Source organism: Porcisia hertigi, chromosome 21 (genome assembly GCF_017918235.1).
Source record: "Porcisia hertigi strain C119 chromosome 21, whole genome shotgun sequence".
Classification (NCBI taxonomy): domain Eukaryota; phylum Euglenozoa; class Kinetoplastea; order Trypanosomatida; family Trypanosomatidae; genus Porcisia; species Porcisia hertigi.
In genome coordinates, this window is record NC_090580.1 from 517,606 (window position 1) to 537,163 (window position 19,558).

Below are 19,558 nucleotides of genomic sequence, written 5' to 3' on the forward strand. Positions count from 1 at the left end.
TTATAGTGGCGTTTTTTTTTAGTGCGAGTGTGTGGCAAGGTCGCTAACAACGGCACGTGTATGCAGACTAATCCGTACTGAGAGTCACACTTTTGTGAAGTCACGGCGACTCAACACGGGGAGGGAGAGAGAGAGAGAGGAGACAAATTACTCCGTCTACTTGCGAGACACACACACACACACGCCGGTGGGGTGGAGGGGGGGGTCCGTAAAGGTGTTGCTCGAATGAAGCCCCAAAGAAGAGAAATACCCAAGAAGAGGGAGAAGAGGGAGCGAGGGGATGAGGCATCACGAAATGGGGATCGAAAAAAAAAAATGGAGGACACTTACCGCATTTGTGCAGGAGCCCGATGACGAGTCGTAGTGTCCTTGATACACCCCACACGGCTGATGTGTGTGTGTGTGTGTGTGTGTTTCGGGGTGGGGGGGGGGGGAAAGGAAGAAAGGCAGACGGAGAAGCGCGACTGCCAGTATTGGTTTTCCCTCAACACCCGTCTTATAACATAGTTTCAAGTTTTTCTTGTGTGCCCTCTCGAAGTACTTACGGAAGCGACGCGCTTCATCACGCTGGCACTGCATGTGTGACCGCAAAGCTCTCAGTGCATATTCGTAGCCTTGAAGGAGAGAAAAAACGGGTGAGGGGACGTACAAAGAAAGGGCGAGTTTACCAGTTAGTGGGGAAAGGTTATACGTGCATGTTGAGAAAAGGGGGAGATGAGGAAGAGGGAGGGAGAGCAGCCTAACGTAACAGCACCGCGAATAGACACCTAAAAAAAAAAAAGAGGGAGGGGTGTGGCCATGGCCATTCCAGACACCAGAAAGTGCCGGTGTTTGAGTGAGGGTTCCACAGGACATGAAGCAGCACAGTACATGCAAGGTCCGCCGCAGAGAAAAAGATGCACGACAAAAAGGGGGAAAGAGCCCATGGAATGGAACGGCAACACACAATCACATAAAAAAAAAGTATATATACATGTATATGTATATACGTACATACCGTACAGAGCCGATGTATGCATGTGTGCCTGCGTCGTCATGCCGACACATCCGCGTCCTGTTACCGTGAGGAACACACACACACACACACCTAGAGAGGGAGTCAAAGATCGGCTGCCTCGCCAATGACCTGCTCGTCCGCTATGTTCATCACCTCTCCTGTATTCTCCACTGACCGAGCCACGTTCGGCACATGCGCGATGCGGCCCTGTCTCCGCAGCGCGTCTACGTTCACCGTGAAGGGAATCACAATTCTGCCAAGTTGCTCTGACTCGATGCTGTGGCCTGCTGAGGGAGGGGAGGAAGACCCTGTGCCCACGGGCGATATTCTCTGGCGTCGTCGCCACATCTGAATGATCACCTCCCAGGGGCCCTCCACCATGCGGTGCAGCGGCTTCGTGATGACACCGTGAAAGACATTTATATTGTCCTCCTCGTCGAGGTCTGTCAACTCCACACGGGAACCTGCCCGGGCACCAAAACTGCCGTCGCCCTTGCCATCTCCACCCGCGCTTCCGCCATCGGCGGCGCTGTGCGGAGTCGGAAAGGGCAAAGGGCAACTCCACAGCGTGCGGCGCGGCTGCAACAAAAATCGCTTGTCGACGTGCTCATCGGTGGCCATGTCGTTGTCGCCCTTGTGAAGGGCCGCCCAAACGCAGATGGCCTCTTCCAGCGCGTCGCAGCACAGGCTGTAGCCGTCACCGTTGTTGAACCCTTTGTAATTGATGGTGGAGTGGCCCTTGGACTTCAGCGAGACGGCGTACCGCCACACGTCCTCGTCCTCTGTCAGGAAGGACATCGGTGATGAGCGCTTGTCATGGATACTGTTCGGCGGCGTCGGGGCGGAGCCTTCATTGGCTTCCTGCGCAAAGTAGTCGCTGTCGGTGCCGACCTGCCGTTTCAGCAGTGTCTCCACATCCGACGCACGTTGCATCGACCAACGCACTGTCACGTTGCAGGTCGTTTCGCTCGATACCGCCGCCGCCGCCGGTGACACGCAGCTCAACTCCGCCCTTGCGTCCTTGACCGTGAAATAAACGTAGTCGCAGTTCTGTGACAGGGGCAACTTGGCCACGCTCTGGAATGAGTCCATGGAGGAGAAGGGCTTCAAACAGCGGAAGGTAGCAGGTCCTTCCGCTGCCTGCGCACCTGGAAGTACACCCGAAACGATAAGCACAGCGACAAGACTGCAAAGCATAGCGATTGCAGTCTGTGAAAGGGTAGCTAGGCGGTTCGATAGCCGACGCCGCAGCTGCACCGAGGTCAAGGCCGGTGCCGCGGAGAGCTGTGGCATTCCCAAGTCAAGGCGGCAGTTAAGAGAGAGAAGTGGGGGAGGAGGGGGGGGGCGAGCAGTGCTTGCCGCCTTGTCGTGCTCAACAGTGTGAAACAAGAGTTCAGGGCTGGAGGAGGGGGTGGGGCGATTTTATATGCGGCTAAAGTGAGTTTCGAATCATCCACATATTCACTGATATTATCAAGAATTTTTTTTTAGGCAGAGGAGAGGGGGGGGGAAGGGAGGGTGTGCACGCACTGTATGCATATCATCACAGATGCTCAAGCTAGCCACCTCTGCAGAGGAGGGGAAGGGGAGGTGGGGGGGGGGGGGGAGCCGAGAGAAACAAAAACGAGGGTTTAGGCTACCGTGATTGTCTGACAGACAGACACTAGTCAGTGAGTAGAAAGATTAGCATAACCGGGGCACCGACCAAGCCATCCTCTCCCTCCCCCCCTCCTCAGTGCCCAAAGCTGGTAAACAAGGAACCTACGCATACGCCGGTATACGTGGAATGGGTATCTACATGGTTACAACTCCACACACGCGTGCGTGTGCGTGTGGTTTATGTTGTGGGACGAGGGTGACATGTATCTCACATATGGCGGGTTGGAAAGGGAATAAAGGGGTGAGCAGGAGCACCAAATAAACAGGCGCTGTGATGGACAGGGGAACACACACACACACACACAGAAAAAAGGGGGAGTGATCTCTGGATATAACTGTCATGGGGGAGGGGGGGCGTAGCCGTTGGCGACGGCTAGGTGTTCCATCGCCTCGCCCATGGTGTCAACGCAGCCATACATCATCCACCAGTAAATCAAGCATCCCTCTCCTTCTCCCTCACAGAGACACAGCCGGTCTGTCAACATGCCCATTGCACAGTGTCCCGAACGCAGCACTTACTCGTTACGGCAATCCCTGCCCAGTCAACTGAAGATCAAAACTGCGTTGGACTCTGCCCACGGCCGTTGATGCTATGCCGGATGACAGACACACATACACACCGGACCACCCCCAGGAAATGGTTTCGGCTCTTCTCACCACCACTACGACCACCCCTTCAGCCGGCAAACGAGTGGAACGGCTCCAAGCGTGCTCCCTCTCACCTCTACACCCTTGTCTAACATTTCGCATGGAGTGGACACGCGTGCCTGGTCGCCGGGCCACTCTCAGGCGGCCCATATAGACGAGGGCGGAGCACGATTGTCGACGTTACTGACAATGCATCGCTTGGGCTTTCCTTTTTGTTTGGTTGGAAGTCGGACTCTCCTTCCTCAAGCCCCCCAGAGAGCCTCATCACGTTCATGTGTGCCCTCCCCCCCCCTCTAAATTCCCCATTGAGAGCCGAACAATGCGTGGGGAAAAAAAATAATAACAAACCAAGCAAAAAAAGTGAGTAGAACCTCGTTTTTTTGTGTGTGTGTGTAACGCGACTCACAACAGGGAAGGAGAGGGAGGAGGTCGGAAGCAGGTGCGGGGGGGGGGGGGGGAGGGAACAAAAAAATGCACAGCATGTCAATCGCATGCAGGCGTGCGTGCCCATATAACGGGGTAAGAGAGGGGCGAAGGGGTCGGAGAAAAAAACAGGCGGGGGCGCGTCCGACAACACCAGAGCGAGACGCTCATCGTCGATGCCCAGCCGCGGCAGCAGTTCCTGACACGTCAACATAGTTTGACGAACACACCAGTCGGAGACTGTTTTTCGCTGTGTGTGTAGACGATTCAACACCAAGGGAGAGACCAAAGGGGTGCCGTGCGGCGTAGGCATTTCCAAATCGTCTTTTGCCTCCCTCTTGTTTTTCTTCAGCCCTCACTCAAGGTAGATCACCTCTCGAAACTCTTGCCCGAGGGTGCACCGACAATGAGTTGTGTGTGAAGAAGGGAAGGGCCCCGGTCCAGGCGACGCACGGAGAGCCATCGACTCCCCCCCTGCTGTTTTCATGGCCATGGTGCTGTTTTGAAGAGCCTCCGCCGCAGTATGGGGTTTCCCTCGGTGTGGCGAGCTGCAGCGATCCGTTGGCGGTCTTGTTGCGCATGCGCCATCTCGGCTGGCATCGCCGCTTCTGGATTCGAAGACATCGCGAGTCATGGGATCATGTTCGTCCACGTCCAAGTCCGTGTCGCCGCGATCTGAGCCCTCCTCAGACGTATCCTCCACAGAGACACCGATAAGAAGTACTTTCCGCGGTCGTTCGAATGAGGCATCTATAGTGATCTCCAGCTGCGTCAAGATGCAGAGTACATCATCGACGACGCACTCAAGCACCGGCACCGTCTTGGGCCCCGGTGCTTGAGCCAGCGCCTCTGACGCGGAGTTCGTGGCGCCGTCTTCGAAGCCGCAAGGGCCACCGCTGGCTCGGTGCAGCTTCTTTTTGTCGATCGGAAAGTGCGCGTGAGGGGATGCTGTTATGGAGTGTGGGGTAGCGTGGCTGTGCGTCAAGCGTGTGCCCTCACACGGCAGTGGTTCTATCAGAACAGGGAGGAAGGTGAGGCGCATGGGGCGATCGTCGAGGAGTTGCATAGCGATAATGACCGAGTCTACACACTGTCCTGTAGTAACAGGCACACAACTACTGTTGGAGGTGCACTCTGGAAGGCTCGCGTGCGCAGGTGGCTCTGTTGCTGGTACTGCCGCTGCCGCTGCTGCCGCCGCCGCCGCCGCCGCTTCATCTCCGCTGTCGCTCTCGGTGCCGCGAACTAATAGCGAGGATAAATCCATTTTGCGAATGTTGCTCGAGGGGTCTTCCTCCAGGTGCTCCTCGGGGCGACAGTACGCCAGCCGCAGCAATCTCTGCTCCAGAACCTTCAAACCCTCGCGCTGTTCTTCGTGGTTGGACGCATGAAAGAATGTGAAGGGTTTGAAGGTGCAGAAACCGCTAAGCGAAGAGTCGCCCCTGTTGATGAAGTAGTGCCTGTCCAATGAAGCATCGTAAGCGACGTGTGCCAGCGCACCGTAGAGGCGAGAGGAGTAAGTCGAGTCCGCCCCCCTGACATGAATCCGCAGCGTGGCGAAGACATTGTCTTCATCGCCAGCAAAGCGCGCCCCACGATAGATCGTGAGAGTCGGGGAGGCGACAATGGCGGATCCGGGCCTTCGGCGACGCGGTCCGCTCGCCCGCCGTGGTTTTGACAGCGGAGACGCTATCTGCGCAGTCCTGGTGTCGCTTTCGTCGGCATCCGGTGAAGCGACAGAGCGTCTCCGCATACTGCCGTGCCCGCCACCCCCCGGACTAGCCGGAGCAATCTTCGGCCAAGACGACAAAGTGTCTGAGGTGGGCGAAAGTGCGACCTCGTTTTCGATGGCGTTGCCCGATGAGGCCCCAGTGGGCCCTCTGAGTTCCCTAGTCACAGAGTGCGCTCGTGATGGGGTGAGTGTGTCCAAGGAGCCCTGCGTTCGGTGGAACCCTGCCAGCGTTCTGTCCGCGCTGTTGAACTCGTCCAGGTGATTCACATCGCCTACTTTTTCAACGTCTGCCAGTGAGCGGGCAGTGCGCCTACTGGCCGGGTGGTGGTGTAGGCCCCCATTGACCAATCGAGTGTCCTCCTGGGCCCCCATCGAATGCGTGTCGGGGTCCAATTCAAACGCACTCTCTCCTGAGACTGATGGCGCAGCGGCGGCCAGAAACGACGCCTGATGCCCGTGCCACCCCTGCTGGCCCTGGGTTTGACCTTCACCAGCTCCGCTGCCACCGAGTAGAGGCGAAAACTGTAGCAGCTCCAAGTCCTCTTCACGGAAAAACACTGTCCCTTGGCCCGCGGTGAGACACGAAGCCGTCGCCCCTCCAGCGCCACCGTCATCTACACCGCCTCGGCTCCCCTTTGGCGTCCCTCGGGGTGGCGTGAAGGCGCTCTCCAGAGAAGCGCCCCTCTCAGCACGGACCGTGTGCAGAATGCGCAGCTTTTGGGAGGGTATCGCGGGGGCCAACGTGCGAAGCGTCGAAGTCGCGGTGTGCGATCCTGCATGACATTGGTTCCCCCCTGTGCGGTTGTGGGAAACCGCGCCACTGCCTTCGACACGCATCGTGAGATCAAGTCCACCGCGATGGAACGACGCCATTGCTTTGGCACGCTGCAAAAGGAGGGAAGAGAAGTAGAGTGTCAGGATCATCCTCTCGACCCGGGCAATGCTGATCGCCAGAGCGCTGACAGCAGCCCGTTGGTACTGCAAAACAGGGTTGGTTGAGCCTGTCAAGTTTAATGCCCCCAGCTTCCCTAACAACTCCATTAGCCATTGCCACTCCTTGCCAACGTGAACGGTCGCGATGACAGTGTCCCGATTCTCCTCCAGCCGGTTGATTCCGTGGAGAAACCGTAAGCCCTCAATAGCAGATCCCGTGGCCAGCACGACCGTTGCGGCGCCACCGTGCGCAGAGCCGCTAGGCGAGCGCTGCAGCCTTGGTTCCTCCGGGGTCATGAGGGGCCTGCAGGCGCGGGCAGGTTCGCCGCCAACGGCCTCCAAGTTCGAGTGGGCCCCTAGAGCCTGCAACTCTGCCTCCACGTTGCCCACCGCGGTTTTCAAGTGCACGGCGTGCAGCTCTATTTCCTTGACTATCTTCATCACTGCGGAGTTGAACAAGCGCTGGTGGTGCTGCACAGCATAGTAGCTCAGCACGGTGCTAAATACCGTTAGCAGGGGGATCATGACGCCCACATACACGTGTTTTCCCTTTTCATTGGAGATATGCAAAGGTGGAATGCCAACGATCACAAAGCACAGGCCTAGTAGAGTCGCCGCCAGGAGTGTGGAGAAGCAAGTAGCAAGGAAAGAGGGGTTCAAGCGCGATACGTCCAGCTTCTTATCCAGGAGACCGGGCTGCGGCACCTTGACCATCATCGGTTGATCCATGACATTCCCATCCCACCGCTGCTGCTGGTCTGTCGTCCCTACTTCGTTCATGACACGCAGCAGATGTGCCTCCCCCACCCCACCCCACCCCACCCCACCCCCTTGTGCCTACAAAGAATAGGTGTCCTGGACCCCCTCTTACACCTCTCTCGATCGGTTCCTATTCCGTTGGTTTCTGGTGTTCGCTTTTGAGGGTCACAGGACAATCCACTCAGGGCGCATATCCACGCGCCCAAACAACAAACTACGAAAACTGCAGTGGTTGGTGGAAAGCAAGGACGGTGTGCCACGGAAGGGGGGAAAGGGGGAGGGAGGGGAGGGGGAGGGCGATACAAAGAAAAAGAAGAGCTCTACATAAATATAGATAAATAAATATGCGTGTGTGTATCCCCATACGGATCAAAGCGGTGGAAAAAAAAAGTCAAAGACGGGATAGTTGTGTTTAAGAGCGCAGCGCACCCCACACACCCTCTCTACCCACCGCTGAATGCAAATAGCAGAAAACGAAGGAAAGCCAAGACGAAAAAAGGGGGCAAGAGATGCACGCGGCGTTGTACGTATTTTTTTTTGGGGGGGAGAGAAGGGAGGACGAGCTGAGGGACGCTGTGTGTGGCCGAACACAATGAGAACAACACACACGCGCACGCGTGCCAGGGAGAGTCGTACGCGTCAAAGTGGGGGTGTGATAGAGAGCAAGTAGAAGCACCCGAAAGTTACACAAGAGGAGAGAAAGGGAGGGGAACCTTATAGGAGAGGGGGGAGAGGCTGAGCAGTGAAATCGACACAATGTACTCTGTGTGCCCCCCCCCTCCCCCCACGAAGCAGAGAGCTGCAAGTTGCAGAAAAGATGTGTAGGTGTGCCCCCCCCCTCCTTTTTTTTTCGGGGGGAGGAGGGGATATGGTGCGTCCAACCGCAATCGAGCAACTTTTCTGTGAAGGGTGGAGAGGTGGGGATAAGGCCCAAGCGAATGTACAAACAGCTGTGCATACACTAAGAAACACACAGGAACATATACACACCTATACACCTGTAGACTTTTTTTTTTGATGGTCATGAAAACGAAAGACCAAGTGTGTGTGTGTGCGTATGTAGATAGGGGGGGGGCTGCAGCCAAGATGGCATTGCACCTAGGCCCATGAGTGAGTTCGCTCATTTTATCTTCATCGGCTCAGCCTCTTCAGTACACTTGCATTCGCACCATACACAAGAAGAGTCCCGTGATCGGCAGCGCACCACCATGATGAAGACACACACTCATCACCTCGCATAAAACGGGGGAGGAGAGGGGGGGGTTGAATGAACATATGCACATCCATCTGTTACACATATTAGGAGCTCGGATAGGCTCCCCATTCCTTCGCATTCTCATGGGAGGAGGAGGAGAGAGAGGGGAGACCGCATCCCGCAGAGCCCGCGCGGCCATCCGCCACCTGCACTGCCCGCGTCAACGCGAGTGTGGAGGAAGCGACTCATGACCCTTGCCCACCCCTTGTCCCCAACACCACCATAGCGCCTACATAGTTTGGGCACTTCGCATCCTCACAAGCACCGTTCCGCTTGTTACCTCAGGTGAAGAGAGGGTCATACGGATTGGCTCGTGCAGCCGCCCTAGCATGTTGCCTCGTCAGGTTGAGGGTGCGCCCGCTGCGCTACTGCGGCATCCCCAGAGTGAATTCTTCACACCACGAGATAGCTGAGCCTTTGAGTCCCGAGGTACCGCCACGGTATTGCCACCGCTGTTGCACGTTGGTGTGGTCCACACCCGAGAGTGGTCGCGGTGGGCATTCCCCTTCGGCACTAGCACTACAGAGTTCTCACGGAGTGGTGCTATAAGATGGTCATTGCTGTGCACGGTATTGCCTGGGGGGTTCCCGATTCCAAAGCCCGCGACTTCGAGGGTACACAGCGACTGGTTTCCAGAGAAGGACGAGTCGCTTCGCTGCTCTCCCCCTCGCCCGGCAACCCTGTCTCCTTGCCTTCGCAGCGTTCCTGTGGAGAAAGACTGTGGAACAAGGTGGAGTGCCTTTACTGCTGCCTTCGAGAATCCCGCTTCAGTGACGTGGGCCTCGATCAGAAAATGCTCCTCCACCATGTCGCGCAGCTCACCAATCTCCGAAAAAACTGCCGAGTTCACCCAGGCATCTTTACGCACGCTTTTGGGTCGCGCATGTCGACGCCATTCCCAGTTGACGGTGCTCGCAACTCTCCGGGGTGAGTCCCCGTCAAGTTCCACGTGCAAATTGTGCGCGGGTGCCCGTGAGATACGCCGAGCAGCGAAGCCTCTGGCGGTCATAGAAAAGCTGGAGGCAGAAACACCGCTGCCGATTACACTTCGGTTGCACACAGCAAGTAGCCCACTCTTTCGCAGCTGCTGCCACCTGGCCTCCAAGGTCAAGCGTAGCGTCAGCAGGTTCAGCTCAACGCGGTAGTGGATAAAACGCACTGGGCGGTAGTAAGCGAAATAGAGGAAAAGGGCGTTCACGGTGGCACATGCTGGGATGATAGACAGCAGATACAGCTTCTGCTTCACGGCTTGAGTGACAAGCCCATCCGAAACGAGCTCCCCGGTGCTCGGTGGCCCGTTCGACTCCTCGGTGTGATAGTCTGGGTTGTATATGTAGAGCGGCGGCACCACCACAATTAAGAGGAGCAGTCCAAAAACGACCGCGTTGGCGATCAGGAAGAACATCGCGCTTGTGTGTGTGTGTGTGTGTGGGGGGGGGGGACAAACAGCAGCGAGTGAGACAGCAGGTCGGGGGGGAATATGAAACAGGTGGAAGAGGAGGAGGCGTAAGACTTGAAGAAAAGTGAAAATATAGTGAGGATGTGTATGAAGAGGGGCGGGGGGGAGGGAGAGGCAAGGGAAGCACGGCGCACACGTTCGGGGGCGTGCGGGGAGGAAAGGCCCAGCCAAGTTCGTGCGCGATGGAGTTCTTTTTTTTTTTTCATTTGAAGAAAAGCGCGATCGATGCGTCTGTGGTCTGGTCTCGATCATGCTCACCACGGGCATTAAGATTCGAATGCGCACACCTTCACCCAAAACAAAAAGACCCGAAGTAACAGGCATATCACCCTTCCCTTTCAAAAAAAAAAGAGGAGGACCGCCAAGAGGCGCACGGGGCCGGCAATAAAATAAAAAAGTGGGGTGGCACCGGAGCTCAACTGCGACGACGACACACGAGAGCGCTGGCAGAGTACAACAACAGCGACAACAACACATCTGTCGAGTACGTGACAGAAACTAATGGGGGTCGCGCTCCTGCAGATCAACGTCCGCGGACTCACCAAACACGGAATGCCGTGAAAAGGGGGAGAATGAATGGTACACGTGGAGCTCTCCCCTCGTAGCCCTTGGTGAACTGGGTGTGGTGGTGGTGGTGGTGGTGAGGGGGGAAGCAAAGAAAGCGATGTCGATATGATAGTCTCTCTCTCTCTCTCCCTCCCCCCCTTCTCCATCCCCTTTACCTCCTCGCCACAACCCGCACACTCCACCACCACCAGCAGAGCCCAGCTTGAGCTACGCAGCGATCAGCGGGTGAGGCTCACCCGACACAAGTGAGTCGAATGTGAGATAGTGCACCCCATCCCCGGGGATCGGGCGTAAGGTTGGAAAGCAGGTGAGCCACAGAACCATTGACAGGCGTAGTGCCACACGCTTTGCCGCGCCTCGCCATCGTTGTCCACGGTCTCCTGCCAGGCCGCAGCGGCGGCTAGCGGCGACCCTCCCGTCTGCCTCTGCCTCTGCTTTCTGGAGCATCTTCACAAACGGATCACGTGCGGGGGAGAAGAGGTCGATAAAGTTAAGCCACGCCCCCAAGTCGTATGGGCTGCGATACGTAAAGCCGACGGCTCCGTAGACGCGCTCGCGCATCTCATCCACAGGAGTTCTTTCAATTGCCGTTGTGTTTTCCAAAACCAGACGCCTGTTGAACCACAGGAAGAAAGACATGCAGAGACACATCATGGCCGTCATGCACAGTGTCAGCACTGTCAAGTGTGACGTGAGCAGCACGCCGGAAGGGCCGTAGGGCATGCGCTGCGAGCGCAACTCTGCCTCCACGGCAGCTTTGTTCGGTGAACCCCTCCACTGGGCATGCAGTCGCCTTACTCTGTGCACGCTGTTACTTTGTCGCACGTAGCCGTACGCGATGAAGGTGGAGGCCAGCAGGGTGCCGAGCCAGAGCCACCACACGAACAACACAAAATATCGCTGATTCTCCGCATCGACGCAGTTGTTTATCCACGGGCAATGGTGATCCATCTTCGTGACACACTCGTTGCATATGGTGCAGTGATGCTCGCGCGGTGCCTTCAGTCGACGGCAGTGGTGACAGTAACGCCGTGGCGCGTCGAGCAGGCGAACGGCTCGAAGCCGCGCCGGGTAGCGCTCAGCGATACCTGCAATGGCCTCAAGCTCCAGAAGAGTCGCCAAATGTGCCTCCCCGCTTCGACGAGACAGCAAATGTGCGAAGAAGTGACCGCATCTAGGGAAAAGGGCGCTGCCGCACCGACTTCGACTAATGAGACCCGCGATCCGCAATCGTATGCCACCTCTTCGACCGGCTACGTCATGGTGTTGCTGGCTCAACAGCACGGTCTCGGCAGCGGCTCTGTCCCCGCTTCGACCTTTCCCTTCAACGAGATGATCAGCATCGATGCCAACAGCGCCGGTCGACGGGCGCGGCCGTCGCCACTCGTGGCTATCGTCTGACACGGCCGGTAACGGTACGCGAGGTAAGAAGGAGGTTCCGTGTGCACTCACGAATGGGCTTTCAGGTGTTATCCTGTCATTGCGTAGAGAGTAACACACATGCTGCGGTGGCGGAGCATCACACGCAACCGTGCTCATCTCTTGCGCACGAGCATCGGCCAAGGAGTCGTCGCCTTCGGCATGTCCACTTTTTCTGTCCTCGTCACTGTCCTCCTCCGAGTAGTCGGAGTCATCGTGCAGAGAGGCGCCCGGACGTGTGGCGAGCAAGTCTCGATATCGGTACTCTGGTGGTGCTTTGCCGATCCTGCGAGAGAAGGTCATCGAGCAGACATAGCTCATATAAATGTTGAAAGAAATGAAAAGCACGAGGCCCTGCAGGAGGACGTACGGAAGAGTGCCCGGTGTGGTGAGCACAGGCACCACGTTGCGCGTCAGTATCACCACTGTGAAGGTGATAAGGCTCACGCCGAGCGCAACTACGGCCCAGCTGGTGAGACGCAGCGAAGCGTTAAGGAAGTTCGTCAGCCAGCGCTGTTGGGAAACAACCCACAACGCGACAAGGAAGTTGCCCGTCTGGAGTGCGTGGCGAAGAAGATCTCCATTGCCCATCGCCGCTGGCGCAAAGGCTCGTTTCCCTGTGCAATTCAAAGACGTGTCACCGAAACAACAACCGAAAAAAAAAGGTTGTGTGTGTGCGTGTGTGCGCGCGCGTGCGTGCGTGCGTGCGTGCCCCCGGACCAAAAACCTAAGTCTCGTGCTTGGAGGCTGGCCACTGAGAGTCTCACTGGACAGAGAAGAGGAATAGGGGAGTGGGGGGAAGGGGGAAAAGGGAGAGGGAGAGGGAGAGGAGGAGGGGAGGCAGCACGAAGGGCCGGGGGGTCGCTTGGTTTTTCCCACACACTGTCGACCGAACCTCTGATATTCCCGCCTCCTTCCCCCTCCCCTTTTCACCTCCCCCCCCCCGACTGAGGTGCACCTCGCGTCGTCAGTGTTTCCCTGTCATGGAAACACAAAAGACTAAAGGAAAGGGGTGGGCTGACGGCATGTGCAGAGATCACCAGGTGATGTGACAAAGAGATGAGGACCCAACGGATCGAGGATGCCAGTTTTCTTTTTTTTTTGGAGGGGGGTGGGTGGGTCAAGTAACAGACCTAGGTGTAGATGATGGTCTAGTGCTCTGGCGCCCTCGTCGCGCTCCGCAATACCGTCTTGGCGTACTTCGTGGATGGAGAACGCTTTGGTGCGTTGCGAGATTTGCGACGCTGTCGTAGCTCAGTGATGTAGCCCCGCATCAGAGAGTATTTGGTGGTGGGGCCAGTGAGGTAGTAAAGGTACTCGTAACTGTAGATGCCACCGCTGTGATCATCGGAGAAGACGAAGCGCAGCGCGTAGTTGCCAACAGGAATGATTTTCGTGATCGAAATGCCGCGGCGACCGTAGATAATGATGTCTTTGCCACAAAGTGCTCCATCGGTGCTGGGAGTGTAGGCGCGCAAGTACTCCGCCAGGGCGCGCGTCCGAAGCGGCACGCCAGGTGAAAGGCGAGGCTGGCAAGAAGACGACAAAGGTGTACATGTCGACTCTCCTGCTATTGCGCAATCGGCAGAGCCAGTTGCTGGCTTTGCAATCTGCGGCAAGGCTGTTGGATCTACTGACGATGACACACTAGACGAAGGCGCAGCAGCAGCCGTTGAAGAGCAGCCAGATGAGACACTCGGAGGCCTCTCTGTGTCTGGGGCCTCCCCCTCTTGGGAGACCGTTCGCATAGCATCGACTGCTTCCTCAGGCCATGTGAACTCAACGTATTGCCGGGACTTGTCGACCTTGATGCTCGTCGGCACGAGGCGCTGGCGTACATTACGTTGCGTCATAAGGCGCTCCGCCAGACTCGTGTTGGCGACGCGCTGCGCCTTGAACAGGCGCCGTGGCTCCGTCACGAGCCTCTCATCTGATAGCCACACATTCTCCGCGAGCTGTGACACGCTGGAAGCGACGGAGTCCCCCAATTTGCTCAGAAGCGCGGAACTGAAGAGACGACGAGGCGTGTAGGGGCCGTGCGCCGTGTGTAGAAGTGACGAGAGCAGCGGGGGCGACGCCGACGCAGAAGCACGCCCCACGGACAGAGACGACAAACGTGCAACCGCGTGCCCACGGTGCATCACGCGGTTCATGTCAGCCGGCAGTGCGGACGGAGAGTCTCCAAAGACAAGAAAAGCCGCCGGGCCGGAGGAGTAAGTCACGTAGTCCGTCCTCCGACCACCACCAGCAGTGGAGCTCACCTGGTGCCACTGCAGAAGCAACGCGTGTCTTCGTGCTTCTCTCTGCACAAGCGAACACCGATTTCTGAAGACGTACGGTGCGCGCGAAGAAAAAAAAAAGTGGGGGGGGGTAAGCGATAGTCAAACAGAGAGAAGGTGCGACTGCGAGTGTTTTTGCATCGGCGCAGGTATGCAAGACGCAGCGTAGAGCCCGAGGACTTTTGAAGGGAGCCCGATGTTACCGACCGATCAGAAAGGAAGTGGGCGGGGAGGGAGGAGGGGGGGGGGGAGACGATAGGGGGAGGGAGATGCAGCAGACCAGAACGGTGACCAGGAGGATAACATCTGCCAAGAGTGGTACGTGTTGGTGTGTGAGAGGTAGAGAGAGGGGGGGGAGGGGAGGGGAGGGAGGGAGGGTGTACAGGCCTAGTGGTGTCAACGACTTTGAGTGAAAGTGCATAACAGGGAGTAGATAGCACCAGCTTGTGGTGGCCATGCCACACACCCCTCCCCTCCCCTCCACCCTTTCCTTTTTTCCACCATCCTACTTATCGCCGCGCCGAGTTGTTGCTGACGCCCCGCCAAGTCCACCGACGCTCCCGCATTCCCTCAATAATGCCGTACTCCTTCACTGCGTCTTGCTCTGAGGTGCCCCAGATGCGCTTCCGGCGGCGCGACACATAACGTTCAAACCACCAGTCGCCCACCGGAGTTGGCACGGCGCAGTACAGGAAGCGGAAAAATAAGCGAGTAAGGAAACGGTCAAGGTGCATGCCGACCCGACACATGGCCGTGTAGTTGGTCGAAACCAGGAGATCCGTTTCATTGGCGTGGACAAGCCACGCACTGGGGGTAGAAGGCAACGACGCCGTTGGCTGGGCACCCCAAATCGCCCCACGAGCGCGGCTGGTCGCTGTCGTCGTGCCATGAAAAAGTGTGCGATCATCTGTAGCCACGCTGCCTGACCTCACGCTGGCCAGAAAACGGGCCTTCTGGGAGGGGACTTTCTCGATGAACACAAGCACGAGGTCCTCTGGCACAGAGAGTATCGGCTCTGGAGTTGCTGTCAAGGCAGACGCGTGCGCTGAGGACGACGACGCTCGCTGGAAAAACACGCGACGCACATTTTCGCCCTCCTGTGAGTCCAGGGAGGCAAAGTGAATCTGGTGACAATCCAAACCCTGCGCGATTTCATCCTCCACTGCACTCGTCGCGTAGTTCAAAAAGCTGAAGAAACTAAAGTTGCGCTCCAGCACATAACGCACACGTGCCTGACACATCAGACAGTGTCCGTCAAAGACCAGGAGATTGCGAGGAAGATGTGTCAGCAGCTGCCTGTAGTGACTGCCACGGAAGCGCTTCATTGGATGTTCCGAAATTTGGCTCTCGTGCCTTTTTTTTTGGACGTCGGATATAAAAAAAAAAGAAAAAACGGAGGGAGTGAGGGGGTAGCGGGAAGGTTTATGCGTGTCGGTTAGCGTGTAGAAGCGGCACGTGCGCTATGTGCGCCTGAACAAAGCGTAGAGAGGGACAAGCAGAAAAGCGACATCCAACGATGCGTTGCGATCTTTGTCCACAGTGGCGGTTGCAGTAGCAGCGGCGGCGGCGGCGGCGACCACCACCACAATGACTATATAACAAACATGTGATTGAGGATCACATCACGGATATTCTCTTGCATCGAGCGTGGGTGAAGTGTACTTTATGGGTGAGAGAGAGAGAGAGAGACGGGGTGCGCTCGTGGTGCTGCTTCGGACACGCATAAACCCAGCGAGGGTAAAGTATAAGGGGCAGTGCGCTTGCAGCTCACCGAGGACACAACGTTGTAGAAGAACCCTCGCCTTTCCCCGCACGTGTGTGTGTGTGTGTGTGTGTGTGTGTGAGGGATGCGGGAGTAGAAGCAGAGCACGGGAGGGGGAGAAGAGGAAGGAGGGGAGGGGGGGGATACAAAATAATAATACACGTGTCCGCCTCTTCTGTCCACTGTCGTCAGCGACATTTGCGAAGGGTCGCAGCAACACGGACGTAAGCAAACACTCTTTGTGTGTACCACCTAGGTCACTGTCTCTCTCACTGTACAACTCCCTTTCACTCACCCACTCACCCGCCCTTGGCGCCCGGTATCGCGCAGTCGCTGTGTAGCACGGACATGCTAGAGTGACTTCAATGTTGCCCCCTCGATAGCCTCTCAGAGTCGTCGATATAACAAATCAAGTTGAAAGGGGGGGGGGGTCCGGGAGAGCCCCTCTCGCTTCAGCGAGTGCCCCCTTACTTGCATACGTGCACAAGATGTCGATGAAGCGACAATCAGACACCACTCGATATGAAGCGCTGCCATGGCGACCTCAAGAAAAGGCATGGAAAAAGATGATCGCAGAAACCAAAGAAACCGCGCAGAAGATGCGAGAGGCAGCACGAGCACACACCACACTCCCCCCCCCCCTTTAGGCTCATCTTCGTCCGCGTGGAGTCTCACTGCCATTGTTGAGAAGAGAGAGGGATGGGAGGTGTTTCCAAGAAAAGGATGAATGCGGAGATGCGAGAAACTTCACAGCATCACGCGTACGCAAAAAGAGCCTCATGAACAAATCTCCAGAGACGGGGGAGGGAGGAGGGGGAGGGGAAAGAGGGGAGGGGGGAGGGGGGAGGGGGGCGCAGCGGTTTGCAACTGCCAACGGAGAACCAAATCAACGCACCGCACCCCCCTCCCACACACACACACACACACACAGAATGGGCACTCCCCGTTTCTCCCACCCCTCAACCCCGCCAAGTAACACCAACAGAAAAAACGCAATTCCCATAGTGAAGAAAGTTAACACGGCTTTCAAGGGGAGACGAGAGAGCTGATGAGTGGCAGGCCGCGGCAGGCTACCGCAATGCTGGGCTTTAGCCAATATATATTCCACCATAGAACATCCTACGTGCGACTCGAGGCCTCTACTCTATCCCACTAACCTGCCCTTCCCCCCTCCTCCCTCCCCCCCCTTACGCCTCACCACCACGCACATACAGGCCCATCGCGCGGCGCCGAAGCAACACAACATACGCGATACGCCAACGCAGACTTTAGGATCTCAGCATCCCCTTCTTGCCTCACCCTGTGCCACGCCTGGCGCCCCCACGGGTCGCGTCACACCCGCGTCGACAACACCAGAAAGCCGCGCGCGGTGCGTCCCCCCCCCCTAGGGGGCCTGGGCTCAGGCCAGCGCGCCCGCCCAGCGGCCGGAGCCCACGTCGTCTGGTGAAACCAGCTAGAGCTATTTCACCACTCGGGGCCATCATCTGGACGGCGCTGATGTGCTCACACTATCGCCGGGGTCGGGAGTATGCGGCGTCACCTGAGTTTCCGTTGTCGACACCAATAGTCATCACTCACCCTTGCTTCCCCCATGTCCAACATACTAGACCCTGTTGCTACCAGAGGTGGCTCGACATATGAGCGGGGCGGACCGGGGACGCAGTAGCGACAAAAAAAAAAAGATGATGTCGTCAATGCTATGGAGAAGGGGCGCGCGGGGGCATTCAAGGCTTCACCAAACTGTATTTTAATGTCAACAGTGGGTGTATCTGCGGCTCACCACCACCACCACTCCACGGAGTTGGTATCGTCTTTTCGACGGGCCTCTTCTCGGCCGCCCCCCGCCTTGTCGCAAACGTTAAATCTTCTCCTGATCGTAAGTGGACCGGTGTGCCTCGTAGTGCTCCAGCAGCTGCGCCTTTTGCCGCTCCAATTCTGGCGTTGGAACCTCAAAGACATCATCGCACATTATAGAGACCGGCCACGGGGGCAGCTTCTCCTGCCGACGCAACTCGCTGAGCACCTCCTTTCGGGTCTTCTCGACAATCTTCTGCGACTGCTCTGGGCTCCACCAGCCGAGCTCGGTCATGAACAGCTCGAAACGTTCGATAGGGCTAAACGTCTCTGCGAAGTGCTTCACCTCGTCATAGGAGCGGTAGGCGCTGCTCTCGTCCGAGGTGGAGTGATGTGAAATGCGGTACGTCATGGCCTCCACCAGGATGGGCCGGTTGATGTCCAAGATCATCTCACGCGCCTTGCGCACTGTGTGGTACACCGCAAGCGCGTCAAGGCCGTCTACACGGGCAGCCGGCACAGCATAGCCCGCCGCACGGCTCAAGATGCCGTCACCCATGTATTGGCTGTGGGTCGGGGTCGAGATGGCGTAGCCATTGTTGCGCACAAAGAAGAGAGTATGCGAGCTGACAGTGCTAGCAAAGTTGAGCCCAGCATGGAAGTCGCCCTCGCTTGCGGCGCCCTCGCCGAAGAACGTGGCGCAGATGCGCGCCTCCGGAATTGTTGACAGCTTCGTACCAGGTGGCAGTCTCTTCCCCAGCGTCTCGTTCTCTAGCCGAAACGCGTAGCCGGCACCGGCGCCGTGCGGGATCTGTGTGGCGAGTGGGGAGCTGATCACTTGAGCATTCAGGCGCTTGCAGCCATAGTGAATGGGCATCTGACGGCCCTTGAGGCCGCACTCGCAGTTACCCATGCACTGTGCGATAAATTCGGGTATGGAGAAGCCGCGGTACATCAGAATCCCAGCCTCTCGGTATTGGGCAAAGTACTCGTCGTTGCTGGCCAGCCCAGCCGCGGCACCAATCACAGCTGCCTCCTCGCCAAACATGGTCATGTAGAAGGAGATACGGCCCTGTCGCTGTGCCTCCAACAGAATTTTATCCATCGTGTTGTGCGCTAGCATCGACGTCATAATCCGCTCCGCCGTTTGGCGAGTGATGAAGCTCGTCTCGTCATGGACACTGTAACGGAACACCTCCCCAGGGCTGAGTCCCTGTTGCCCGGTTCCACCAGCCCTGTCAGCGCTTGCAGACGTCGCTTCACCGCCTTTGCTGTCCCCCAAGTGATCCACTACAACATGGCCCCCCAAGTCGAGTAAATGAAAAATTGGTGCCGCTGGATCTGCGACTTCGTTGAACGTCAACGTGTTGGTAGTCACTGGGCCATTCTTGAAGTCAACGTTCCACACTTTTTGGACCTGACGGAACGCGTCACTGAGCGAAGCGCGACCAGCAACTGCGGCAGCGGTGGCGAGTGTGTGGCAACACACCGCACGAGAGATGCGAAACATGATGCGGCGTCAAAAGAAAAGGAAAGGAAAGGAACACTGGTGCGGAGGTGAGGCAATTGGGGGGGGGGGGAAGAGAAGGGAAGAGAAGAAAAGGTTGTGACGCGCTCAAACGTGGATCCAAACTGATAACAACAACAAAACCGCAAACAGATCCGCTTCGAATTTTAAGACGAAAACAAAGAGGAGGGGGAAGGGGGAAGGGGAAGATGTGAACACACGAATGTACTGTGACGGAGGTCACACACAGAAGTGCACACTGACAACAACAACAACAAAGAAAAAAAACAAAAACCCTGGAAGGTCGAGAGAGGGGAAGGAACTAAGATTCCGAGCGGGGAGTGAACGAGAGATCAAAAAAGAAAACA

At 57.1% G+C, this 19,558-nt stretch overlaps 7 protein-coding genes across 7 annotated transcripts; all 7 read right to left on the bottom strand.

The window, feature by feature from the left end:
- Positions 1-1,099: 1,099 nt before the first annotated feature.
- JKF63_05124 (uncharacterized protein) lies at positions 1,100-2,290 on the bottom strand (the record flags this gene model as incomplete). The annotated part of the gene is made up of 2 exons (XM_067901093.1): positions 1,100-1,464; positions 1,495-2,290. 2 exons carry the CDS (start codon positions 2,288-2,290, stop codon positions 1,100-1,102), a joined length of 1,161 nt encoding a protein of 386 aa, XP_067757456.1.
- A 1,792-nt stretch (positions 2,291-4,082) lies between these two features.
- Positions 4,083-7,169, bottom strand: JKF63_05125 (uncharacterized protein; the record flags this gene model as incomplete). Its single annotated transcript, XM_067901094.1, has 1 exon — positions 4,083-7,169. The coding sequence occupies one exon, from the start codon at positions 7,167-7,169 to the stop codon at positions 4,083-4,085; it is 3,087 nt and encodes a 1,028-aa protein (XP_067757457.1).
- A 1,574-nt stretch (positions 7,170-8,743) lies between these two features.
- JKF63_05126 (uncharacterized protein) lies at positions 8,744-9,808 on the bottom strand (the record flags this gene model as incomplete). The annotated part of the gene is made up of 1 exon (XM_067901095.1): positions 8,744-9,808. The coding sequence occupies one exon, from the start codon at positions 9,806-9,808 to the stop codon at positions 8,744-8,746; it is 1,065 nt and encodes a 354-aa protein (XP_067757458.1).
- An 828-nt stretch (positions 9,809-10,636) lies between these two features.
- Positions 10,637-12,439, bottom strand: JKF63_05127 (uncharacterized protein; the record flags this gene model as incomplete). Its single annotated transcript, XM_067901096.1, has 1 exon — positions 10,637-12,439. The coding sequence occupies one exon, from the start codon at positions 12,437-12,439 to the stop codon at positions 10,637-10,639; it is 1,803 nt and encodes a 600-aa protein (XP_067757459.1).
- Positions 12,440-12,999: 560 nt separating this feature from the next.
- JKF63_05128 (uncharacterized protein) lies at positions 13,000-14,001 on the bottom strand (the record flags this gene model as incomplete). Its single annotated transcript, XM_067901097.1, has 1 exon — positions 13,000-14,001. The coding sequence occupies one exon, from the start codon at positions 13,999-14,001 to the stop codon at positions 13,000-13,002; it is 1,002 nt and encodes a 333-aa protein (XP_067757460.1).
- Positions 14,002-14,636: 635 nt separating this feature from the next.
- On the bottom strand, positions 14,637-15,452 carry JKF63_05129 (uncharacterized protein; the record flags this gene model as incomplete). The annotated part of the gene is made up of 1 exon (XM_067901098.1): positions 14,637-15,452. One exon carries the CDS (start codon positions 15,450-15,452, stop codon positions 14,637-14,639), a length of 816 nt encoding a protein of 271 aa, XP_067757461.1.
- Positions 15,453-17,747: 2,295 nt separating this feature from the next.
- JKF63_05130 (uncharacterized protein) lies at positions 17,748-19,193 on the bottom strand (the record flags this gene model as incomplete). The annotated part of the gene is made up of 1 exon (XM_067901099.1): positions 17,748-19,193. The coding sequence occupies one exon, from the start codon at positions 19,191-19,193 to the stop codon at positions 17,748-17,750; it is 1,446 nt and encodes a 481-aa protein (XP_067757462.1).
- Positions 19,194-19,558: the final 365 nt, after the last annotated feature.